This window comes from Drosophila hydei, unplaced genomic scaffold (assembly GCF_003285905.1).
Source record: "Drosophila hydei strain 15085-1641.00,03,60 unplaced genomic scaffold, DhydRS2 tig00008144-arrow-arrow-pilon, whole genome shotgun sequence".
In the NCBI taxonomy this organism is placed as follows: domain Eukaryota; kingdom Metazoa; phylum Arthropoda; class Insecta; order Diptera; family Drosophilidae; genus Drosophila; species Drosophila hydei.
Genome location: NW_022045849.1, coordinates 1,454,279 through 1,465,523, shown reverse-complemented (window position 1 = coordinate 1,465,523; position 11,245 = coordinate 1,454,279). Strand labels below are relative to the sequence as shown.

At 34.7% G+C, this 11,245-nt stretch overlaps 4 protein-coding genes across 6 annotated transcripts; 3 read left to right on the top strand and 1 right to left on the bottom strand.

Annotated features, from left to right (window-relative positions):
* Nucleotides 1-92: 92 nt before the first annotated feature.
* LOC111603485 (39S ribosomal protein L55, mitochondrial) lies at nucleotides 93-574 on the bottom strand. Its single transcript, XM_023321082.2, has 2 exons — nucleotides 323-574; nucleotides 93-257 (listed from the first exon to the last, which is right to left on the bottom strand). Exons 1-2 carry the CDS (start codon nucleotides 494-496, stop codon nucleotides 108-110), a joined length of 324 nt encoding a protein of 107 aa, XP_023176850.1. The 5' UTR covers nucleotides 497-574; the 3' UTR covers nucleotides 93-107.
* A 34-nt stretch (nucleotides 575-608) lies between these two features.
* Nucleotides 609-1,656, top strand: LOC111603484 (ATP synthase subunit d, mitochondrial). Of its 2 annotated transcripts, none has more exons than XM_023321080.2 (2): nucleotides 609-679; nucleotides 964-1,656. In XM_023321080.2, the coding sequence occupies exon 2, from the start codon at nucleotides 981-983 to the stop codon at nucleotides 1,515-1,517; it is 537 nt and encodes a 178-aa protein (XP_023176848.1). In that variant the 5' UTR covers nucleotides 609-679; nucleotides 964-980; the 3' UTR covers nucleotides 1,518-1,656. The 2 variants fall into 2 exon arrangements, with proteins under 2 accessions (XP_023176848.1, XP_023176849.1); XM_023321081.2 differs by lacking the exon at nucleotides 609-679 and adding an exon at nucleotides 704-757.
* Nucleotides 1,657-2,033: 377 nt separating this feature from the next.
* Nucleotides 2,034-4,312, top strand: LOC111603489 (scaffold protein salvador). The gene is made up of 3 exons (XM_023321088.2): nucleotides 2,034-2,973; nucleotides 3,042-3,995; nucleotides 4,061-4,312. The coding sequence occupies exons 1-3, from the start codon at nucleotides 2,315-2,317 to the stop codon at nucleotides 4,113-4,115; spliced, it is 1,668 nt and encodes a 555-aa protein (XP_023176856.1). The 5' UTR covers nucleotides 2,034-2,314; the 3' UTR covers nucleotides 4,116-4,312.
* An 852-nt stretch (nucleotides 4,313-5,164) lies between these two features.
* On the top strand, nucleotides 5,165-11,158 carry LOC111603490 (cystinosin homolog). 2 transcript variants are annotated; one of them, XM_023321089.2, is made up of 10 exons: nucleotides 5,165-5,364; nucleotides 8,536-8,650; nucleotides 8,738-8,843; nucleotides 9,153-9,335; nucleotides 9,402-9,762; nucleotides 10,179-10,306; nucleotides 10,369-10,449; nucleotides 10,507-10,586; nucleotides 10,659-10,761; nucleotides 11,017-11,158. In XM_023321089.2, exons 2-10 carry the CDS (start codon nucleotides 8,599-8,601, stop codon nucleotides 11,105-11,107), a joined length of 1,185 nt encoding a protein of 394 aa, XP_023176857.2. In that variant the 5' UTR covers nucleotides 5,165-5,364; nucleotides 8,536-8,598; the 3' UTR covers nucleotides 11,108-11,158. The 2 variants fall into 2 exon arrangements, with proteins under 2 accessions (XP_023176857.2, XP_023176859.2); XM_023321091.2 differs by lacking the exon at nucleotides 5,165-5,364 and adding an exon at nucleotides 7,198-7,213.
* The last annotated feature ends 87 nt before the right edge of the window (nucleotides 11,159-11,245 follow it).

Genomic DNA, 11,245 nt, shown 5'->3' with positions numbered 1-11,245 from the left:
GGAATGCAGTCACACATTATTATAGAATCAGCTATTTTATTTAAACAAGATTGTTTAGAATTTCTATATATGTAACAAATTTAGAATGCCTTTATTCATGCGATAGGCTATTTTTTATTTTTAATATATTTCATGTATTTTCTCGCATTAAAGTTGTCTTCCACTTCATCCATAATCTTGACCTTTTTGCGCGGCTTTCGAGCCTCTAAACGTGACTTACGCTCCGATTCAGACAACGTACTTAAATCCAATGGCAACTGAATGGAATATAAGCAATATATAAGAAACATTCATCTAAATATATTTCATCTTATATAATTACTTTGATTATTTTGCGGGGTTCGTGATATCGAATGTTAATTGTGGATCCATCAGGGTGCACAACAACTGTGGGATAAACGCGACAGTAGACTGAACGATGTAGTCGCGTAACTGCTGCAGTAGCCGATGAAAGTGCACGCGTCTGTTGAATAGTTTGATGTAAAAGCTTCAGCATTTTAATAAATAATATTAAATGCAATGTTTTCAAGCAATTGATAACCCAAATGTGTTCATCGAGTGTGACCAGTTGTTGAAAGTAGAAAAAAGTGCTAGTTTCGCTTGGCAATGGGATTTCGTAGTGAAATATTCGATAGCTTCTGCATCAGCAGTCCGATTCGATAATTATTATCTTGTTGAAGTAAGTGGTGTGCAAAATCGTGCATAAAATAAAACTTAATAAAATTGTATAATTCGATCCAAGGATAACACTGTGGATGTAATACACATGAATTAAATAAAGGATAATGTCCTCTGATAAACCACCGTTTGCGATTATGAAAATTTTAGTGCTGCTATGAAGTTACATAATTATTGCAGAACCAATTTTATGTGCATAGCTGAAAAAACCTTAAAGCTTAGCACATAATTTTTCTTACTCTAATGTAATTCAATGCGATTTTCATTAATATTCTCTGTTTTCAGAATTGAACATAATAATAATGGCAGCACGCCGCATCGCTCAATCTTCGATCAACTGGTCTGCTCTGGCCGAGCGTGTGCCCGCTAACCAGAAAAGCAGCTTCGGTGCTTTTAAGACAAAATCGGACATTTATGTGCGTGCTGTGATGGCCAATCCAGAGAATCCACCAAAAATCGATTGGGCATACTACAAGAAATTGGTTCCCATCGCTGGTCTAGTCGACGGTTTCCAGAAACAATACGATGCATTGACCGTGCCGTACCCTAAGGACAATGTTTCGCAGCAGGTTGATCGCGAAATCGAGGAGTCGAAGAGCGAGATTTCTAGCTACAAGAAATCATCTGAGCAGCGCATCCAGAATTACCAGAAGGAAATTGCTCATTTGAAGGCATTGCTACCATACGATCAGATGACAATGGAAGATTATCGTGATGCATTCCCTGACAGTGCTTTGGATCCCATCAACAAGCCCACTTTCTGGCCCCACACACCAGAAGAACAGGTTGGCTACAAATCCAAGGAACAGCTGGAGGCTGAAGCCCATGGACACCATTAAGCGCATAAATGCAATTTGTGTAGCATGATATTATAAGTGTTTTGATTCGAATTATAAACATTTATGATGTGCTATTAAAAATCTTTAAAATCGAAAATAAAGCGAAAAATTTGAAACGAGCTGGCATGTCCCCACTTCGCTTGAAGATTAATTTTTATATATATATCGATAGGTTTATAAAGATATATAAGACCATTTGAATTATTTTTGTAATTGAAAATGAAATACATATTTGTGTTTATATTATTAAAAATGCAAAAGTGAATAATACTGTGCATAGAAATATATTTCATTAGTTAGTTATTTTTTTTAAGTTGCGATATTTGCTTCTAATTAGCACTACCACTAGCATAATGTTACATAAATATCGATTCATCGATAAAAACATGTTGGAACAAAGAAGAATAACATTAGCATTTGAGGTTCTGTTAAAATGCATTTGAACCAATTAGAAGATTTAAAATCTAAAGTCAAGGCAGTTCACTTTCGTTAATTTTAATAATACTCTGTTCACTTGAAACTGATTGTGGAATTCCGATGATGGTTCAGTTATACAATTGTGTTTAGTTTAGTTCATTCGATTGTATAGTTTACTTATTGGATAAATATAAAGGATTTATAGCGGAACTAAGTGAACTGAACTAAGCTATTCGTTCACATTAGTGCATCGACTGATCGGAAAAAGAACCAAAATACTTTTGTTAGGCATAAATTAGTAGTTCGTTAAATGAACTTATAAAAAAGAAGAAAACGAAAAATACATATATAATTAAGTTAATTCACGACGTCTGCGTTGCATGAACTATTTAACAATTTTGCTGTGTAATCGTAAACCGACGATGCTTTCGCGCCGAAGCAAAGACAAATCGCAGGCACATAAAGAAGGCGTTGTGGGCAAATATGTTAAGAAGGACACGCCGCCTGAAATACCGGTAATAAACGTATGGACCTCCTATCCAGACCAACAAAACCAACGTGCCAAAAAGAAATCATTGCAACGCTGTGCTAGCACGTCGCCTAGCTGTGAATTCAAACCGCGCAGCTCCAGTTCTAGTCGCAATACATATTCGTGCAGCGATGTTCAGCCGGATTATTATCATGCGCGACGAGCTCAAAGTCAAATGCCCTTGAATAACAATAATAATCAACAAACGCTGCAGCCACCGACAACGTCCAATACTCAGTTTCAGCAAAGTAACTATGTTAATATTGAGCAAATGGAGCGTATGCGACGTCAGCAATCCTCCCCACTGCTCCAGACGCCCACAAGAGGCTTCCAACGTAGTTATTCAACGCAGAAGCAAACACAACCCGTTGGTGCGCCGAGCTATGATATCGATCAGGGCTTACTTAATGCCTCCTATGCTAATATGTTACAAAGGCCAACTCAATTTGCTATGCCACAGCCAACTCAGCTGCTGCATCAGCCTGTGCAGCAACATGCTTCACTCATAAGGTATTTCACTAAATATATATATATAGTTGCTTTTCATATTTAATGATATTTATTTTACACATTTGCAGAGCTCCACTTGCACAGCAGCAGCAACACTTAGCAGGTCATATGATAGGCAGCTATTCAAGCGATTCGTATCCCATATATGAGAATCCATATCGTGTTTCTTCAATGCGTGTAACGCAATCACAGCGCTCCGAATCTCCTATATATAGCAATACCACAGCATCATCAGCTACGCATTCACATCAGCATCACCAACATCATCCACATCAACATGCACATCATCAGCAATTTCATCATCACTTACCACTGCCCCTAAGCGCATCGCTGAGCGTTAGTGGACGCGGCCGAAGCTCTGGTAGCACTCGAATCGCCTCCAGTTCTGTACAGTCTCTCTACGCGCCACCTTTGACTCCACCTGCGGCTAGCAATTCGTCTGCCGGTGCCGCTGGTGACAGCAATAGCAATGGTGCTTTGCAAAAGGTATCATCACAGCAGTCCCTGACTGAGAGTGAAGAGCTGCCATTGCCCCCCGGTTGGGCTACGCAGTACACATTGCATGGTCGAAAATATTATATTGATCATAATGCACATACCACGCATTGGAATCATCCATTGGAACGCGAGGGTCTGCCAGTTGGTTGGCGACGCGTTGTATCCAAGCTGCATGGCACCTACTATGAGAATCAATATACCGGCCAGTGTCAAAGGCAACATCCATGTTTAACATCTTATTACGTTTATACCACATCTGCTGAGCCGCCCAAGGCTATACGACCCGAGGCGCCGTTATATGCGCCACCTGCGCATACGCATAATGCTTTGGTGCCAGCAAATCCCTATTTGCTAGAAGAGATACCCAAATGGTTGGCCGTGTATTCAGAGGCAGACTCCTCCAAGGATCATTTGCTGCAATTCAATATGTTTAGCCTGCCAGAGCTTGAAGGCTTCGATAGCATGTTGGTGCGACTGTTCAAGCAGGAGCTTGGCACAATAGTTGGTTACTATGAGCGCTATCGGTGAGTGCTAACTTCAACCCGAATCAGCAATTTCTTATTAAACTCTTATTTCCTTTCCCTTGCAGTCGCGCCTTAATCTTGGAAAAGAATCGTCTTGCGGGTCATAATAAGCTACAATAAGCTGGACAGCATGAATATTTACCCCATAAGTTATACCACCCTTAACATAACTTCCGGACAATTCGTTTTGATTTCTAAAAAGAATTTCAATCAGTTTGTAAACTGTGATATAATTTGACTAAAAACGAATGGAATATAAAAGAAAAACTGTTTTGAATTGCAGTTTAAGTTCTTGCTTGACTTTTTGCTTTAGCACATACTAAATTATTCATAATTATATATTTATGGCTTGTGTTCCGGTTTTTATCTGATATAAATATTTATGGAAAACGATTTACAAATTTAAATATACGATATTCAATGGAATTGAAACCCAGCAGCAAGAGATACTCAACTAATTAGTGCAGCAAAGCAAATTAATTTATAATGAACATTTATGGGTATATAAATTTGAAAAAATCTTATTAATAGAAAACGAAGTTCTACGACTTGAGTTGACTACAACAACAAAGCACCTACAATCGATGCACGATCGAGCAGTTGAAGAGCGTCGAACACTCCAATAACAAAGTGAGCTTCAATCTACCCTAAGCCCATGGCAAATGTGTAAGCTGGGTATAATGGTTTTCTGAAAATGTATGTAACAGCTAGAAGGAGTTATATACTACGTTTGTTAACAGCTAGAAGGAGTTATATACTATGTTTGTGTAATTATATTTAACCTTCAGAAGAAGGATCTAATAGATTTCTGTTACAAAGCTTTAGCTGCAGCTATCCACACCACGCGCACTATACCAAGTTTTTTTCAAGTTATAGTTCGATTTTCTTAAAACTCGTATCAAAATGTAGTTTTATAAACAGCTCGTACGTCTTACTAAAATTACCAAATTATGTTTATATAGTCTAGTAAGGTATTCTAGAATATTAATTATATTATATATAAATTGATATATATTCCGCTTTCAAAAAGCAGCATCACCAAAAGCAAGTTCTGTTTTCCACATGTGCATACATATAATAAGGCTAAGTTCATGCGCTAAAAGTGATCAGAGTCAGATCAGATTATAAATACGTAAGAGTATATAAACACGTCACTTCTATGGCATTTTCGACAGAAGGCGTCTCCGTGATTTTCTGTTGTAGAATGCAGTAAATCGCAGCGCATCACGCCGTTAAGGGTATGTAGTAGTCAGGCACACCCGATCACAGCACACTGGCTCGTTTCATATAAAGTATTGAGGCGCCGTTGTACGGTGCCTCAGTATCTTGAGAGTCGCGTATCGTTGAACACACTTTAAGCTAGCGAGTGGTAAGTTGTACACGTTGTTTAAATGCAATACGAAAATGTTTTTTAGTTCTCGATTCGAGTTGTAAATACACACTTTTATTCGAGTGCGTAAATACTGTTTTGTGTATGTATAAAAAAGTAAAAAAAAAATAAATCAAATGTCGCCTAGATACTTCGACATTTCTGTTGTTGTGCTTTCCAACGTGAGCCAACTTTCAAGTGAAAGTTCTAATCCGGCTGCAAAACGATATCGGAAAACGACCAATTGGCTAATATATTTGCATTGTTAATTTAAACAAATGGCTAAGTCAGCAAATATTTGACAGCTATATATAGTTGTATAGCGCCCATAAAGTGTACATTCTTTAAGAATCGTATTTATACTTCCAACTCTTTATTTAGTATGCTGTCGGCTAACTTTGTGCGGTTGAAGTTTTAGTTCGAATCATCATTGATTACCGCAATCAATTGATTAGCCAATTTATTGCAACATGCATCATTAATACAACAGCAGCAACAACAACAACTACGTATTGTAACTAGCCCGATTAGGCTTATCAACGAGCCTGATAAGTTTATATTCAGGATGTTGTATACGATTTTTGCAAAGTCATCTGCTTTTGCTATCAATAGCTGAATATCTGAATGAATAGGCAATTCAAAATAGAAACGAGTATATTGGCTTCTTGTGAATTGCACCTCTCAGTTATGAAATCCAAATAAGCTCAACTGATATATCAAGTAAAGATTAATTATACTCGCTCACTTAGTTAATAAGAGTATATCGGTGTTGCAGCATTTATATTTATGTGTGGTATATACTGTGTTTACCCTCGTCCGTCCATCTGCCCATAGAATCGGGAAGTAGCTGAAGACTTTAAATTTGAAAAATAAATGCTCGACTGATAAGCTATTCAAATTGATATACTCGCTCACATAGCGAAAAGACCATATTGGCTTGCTGCCTTTCTCATCTTGGCATCTGCGAAATTTTGAATATATATACTGCTAGGCACACTTATCTGATAGTATCTTAGAGCTTTGCTTACGCTCACTAGAGGCATGGCTGAATTATAGCTTCTAGAATATAAGCTGTGTTGCCAAAGTCATGAAAATTGAAATATTAACACATATAATTACGCGGCATAAAAAACTCTAGGTTAAGTGGCCTAGCCTAAAGGAGGCGTTTCTAGTGTGCCATACTTCAAGTAGAGTTGAGTTAGATATTTCAAACTGAAATATATGAAGATGAGGTTTATATAGCTATACCTATTGCGGGCATGAGCTCGTAAGTTATATTCTGTTGACTAAGAATCTCAAAGAAACGTTGCTTAGGCCATGCTAATGCATATGCTCCATAGTTTTGGAGATCACAAGGTTTACCATGTGGATCACTGATCAACAGGTCCACAGCTATCTATCTCTACATTTGGATAATCTTCAAGCTATATTGCATAAACAAAACTTTAGTTATTTTTTAACCTTGAACGAGCATTGAGCAGTCGCTAGCACCCGTTTGTTAAGTTTTTACTTGTTTTATAGAGTGCAGCATGTCATAGTCAAGGCGGCTTGATTTGTAGAACCTCCGCCATATGAATGTCTGTGATTGTATATGTTACTTGATACATTCGTATACAAGCGTCTTTTGATAGTGCTGACATACAGACTCACACAGTCATATACGTATGTACGTAGTAGGTTTATGACTCTATATGACTCGTTGTAGATTGTTGTTAGTTGGGCTTGTGCGTGTAAAAAAAAGTATAAAAGCTTTGCTTTCGTTTTTTGAGATGTCTTTTGTTATATCGTGGAACGCGCGAAAAGGTCGCGTTTTTTAATTCATACAACAAATAACAATATTTCATAAAAGGTAATTCACAGATATATTGTTGATAATTAAAGAGGAGTTCTCAGGAATGGTTTAAGTTTGCTAAAAGCAAACATTGAAGCGGGCTTGATGTGTGATACTGAAAAGAGTATATTGGTTTTGTGCACTTAACTTTAAATTTGGGATATATGTAAGCGTGTCTACGAAAATGAAAATATTCCTAGAGATCATACCAAAGCCGTTAACAGCAAATCTTTCACAGCTATAGAAGCGTGAATAATCAATATCAAGTTTTGTCATTGTATAACTGTTGAGATATACCTATAAGTTATAAGCTAGTAGGTGAATTTCAATCAGAAAGTATTTTTTAAACTCAAGTACGTGTAGTGCAGTACGCGGTGTTCATGCTGATTATTGCTGAAGTTGTAATATAGTTGACCTCTATACATATCTGAAAGTATCTAAAGTAGGGTAAAAATAATAGCACCACATCATATTCTGTATTGATCAGAAAGTGTATTTGTATCTAAGTTTTTATTTATCTATTCATATTAACTTTTTGCTGTATGTAGTTTGAAATCTCTGATCACTGATCAAATTGTTCTCCTGAATGCGGCGTTATTTGCTTTTTGCATTGCTTCAGATCTTCAATTTCCTTTCAGAATTGATTGGCTGTAAATGTTGTGGCCTGAATGCCTATTGACTGTATGACTCTCAATTAACACAATGAAGATATATTAGCTATATGTATACTGAATATATACCGAGAGTTAATGAACTGAAGTACATAAAAAAGTGAATTACAAGTGAAATAAAAATAGATTGCGAAATGCAAAGCAATTAAGCAAATTCCAGCTTCAGATTACTCACGCACTCATATATACTATGTATTTTATACTATATTATTAAGTAAATTAAGGTAAATTTGTTTTAGTAATAACATTTATAATAATAGTTTTTAGAATTTTAATTAAAAATAGATAATTAAAATATTGCCCAATATAATTATTAAGAATAAATATATATATAAAATAAACCCTATATATAACTAAATAAAAAATTAAAAATGTATATTTTCTAAGGAAATAATTTTTTTTAAATTATTTTTTTAATTATATATTTCTAATGCATATTATAATTATTTACTATATTTTATATATATCTATTTATTATTAATTAATTAAAAATTAAAATTTATTTTAGAATTTTGAATATATTTTTTTGCCTTGCTATTTTTAAACACTAATAATTGGTCTCAAATATGGAAATTTAATTAATTCTTTTTTATGTAATTTTACTTCTATTTAAATATTTTATTATATAATATTACTTTATCATTTTAATTTTTTTTTCTTATTTTTAAGCTCTTGGTAATTAAAATGGTAAAGGAACAACTTAATTTGCAGGTGTTTTAAGACGACAAAAAAATGGTTTATCGTTGGCGTTATTTGCGCCAATTGCTTGTTGTTGTATTGTACGGTAAGTTGTTGTTATTGTTGTTGTTTTTTCATTAATATTCAACAAAGTCAAATGCTAAAAATAAAACTGTTTTGTTATCAATTGCAGTTACAATTGGACTATCAGGAGCAACAGCAAATAATTTACTTACCGTCAACACTCACGACTTGACAGTGTTGGTAAATGACAATAAAAGTTTTGTGGTTTATGTCAGGTGAGTTGAGAGTATAAGGAATAGGATGGGTATTATTGTAAGAGTAAAGACATATGATTTGGAAAGGCTTTTGCCAGTAGGTTCTTAATTTGAAAACGCGATTGAAGTTGAAACCTTAATTTAAATCGTTATATATACTATGAATTTTAAAATATAATTTTAGTAAAATATTGTGACTAGCTGTTATATCTCTTGATGCATGGTCAGCGAGTCAATAGTGTTTCATTTGTTTATAGAGTATAAAAAAGCTCGATTCGATTTATATTTATATTAATATAAAACACAACTTGATTTCTTACAATTTCACAGCGAAGACCTAACGGAAGACATCTCAGTAACTCTGATCAAACAGTATGACAATCATTTGGATTTGGATCCCGAATCTTTTATATGCCTCAAAGGCACTTCAGCCCAACAAACTGTTGTTGTAACGGGTCTAGCGGCGGGTCATGTGGAGGTTACAGCGAAGAGCAACTCTAACGACTTATCAATGTGAGTGGATCGAGCACTGACGTATATATATATCTATATAATCTTAAATATGTTCCATTCTGGCAGCACTGAAAATGTTTTTGTTCGTGTCCTTGTGGCCAAGTCGAATGCCATAATCTATGCTTCCATTGTTTTTGGCTGGATATATTTTGTGGCCTGGTCCGTGTCGTTTTATCCACAAATCTGGATCAACTATAGGCGTAAATCGGTTGAGGGCTTAAACTTCGATTTTCTAGCACTGAATATTGTTGGCTTCACTCTGTATAGCATGTTCAACTGCGGACTCTTCTTTATCAAAAGTCTACAAGACGAATATAGCGAACGACATCCGCGCGGCGTTAATCCGGTTATGCTGAATGATGTCGTCTTCTCATTGCATGCCATGTTTGCAACATGCATTACAATCGGACAGTGCTTCAGATATGAGGTAATTATTTGCTGCGATGAGTTGTAGTACATATATATAATACTGTACACAAGATTCTTAGTGATATGTTGACCAGACAAAGGGCTTGCTATTACTTACTGTAGCCAAATAGAATACTATGTTTAATATCTTCCAACTGAGCTTCTCTTGAAGCTTAAGCATTTAGCTTTATTTGCCTTAAGTTTTAACACTGAAATTTACCACCTAATTCTGTTATACACGTGTATAACAATTTGTTTTCATAATATTGCTCACATTTAGATGATTTCTGCTGCTTCTTAAAAGTGTTTTAATAGTATAATACTGTTATAAATATTTTTATATTAAAATTCTGTTATGCATGTGTATTACATATCCATGAGCAGCTGTCATATATAACAGTTTTCTTTGCTTTCTTCTTTTTTTTAATATCATAGCGTGGACAGCAACGAGTATCAAGGATCGCATATGGTCTCTTGTTGATATTTGCGCTTTTGGTAATCATATCAATGGGACTGGCTGGTGGCTCTGTTATACACTGGCTAGATTTTCTATACTACTGCAGGTATAATTGAGTTATACATATAAATATATTGATTGTAATACTAATGTGATCCATTATTGTAGCTATATCAAATTGACGATTACAATTATTAAATATATTCCACAAGCGCTAATGAACTATAAGAGAAAAAGTACTGAGGGATGGTACGTATGAATATTTGAATATAACTGTTATACTTTTATATAAACATTTATTCTTAGGAGTATTGGTAATATTTTATTGGACTTTACTGGTGGCACACTGAGTATGCTACAAATGTTATTAAATGCTCATAATTATGGTAAATTGTTTGTAATAGGAAGGAAAATCGTACAAATTATATGTAAATTTATTTTTGTATATTTTTCCATAGATGATTGGGCTTCAATATTTGGTGACCCAACCAAGTTTGGCCTTGGCCTTTTCTCAGTGCTCTTTGACGTATTTTTCATGCTTCAACATTACGTATTTTACAGGTAAATAGTATATTTTTTTATTTAAAACTTTCATATGAAATAAAGGAAAATTGTCATATGCCTGTACAATAGATAGTAAATTCCCCAATACTATTGAATTATGTGTGTAAGCTATCAAGAAAGTATTATAAAAAATAACAAAACTAGTCAAAATATGTTTTATAAAAAGTGAGTGTTTCCAAAGAAATAATATATACATATCTAAGTCATAAATGTTTTATATAAATTTATATGTATTATTTTCCATTGTCACAGGCATTCCAACAAACGGGCGGAAACAGTTTCAGATTTAACGACAGACACTGCGGCACCAAACGATGTTCATATTGATACAACAATCAAATAGAGTTAGGCGGAATATTCATATTATTGTTGACTGTTGAACGTTGAAAGTTTGTTTAAAATGTGTATATATTTTTTGCTAAGTTATTGTTTTTGTTCACTTTACCGTATTGAAAGTGTATATAAATAAATTTAAATAAAT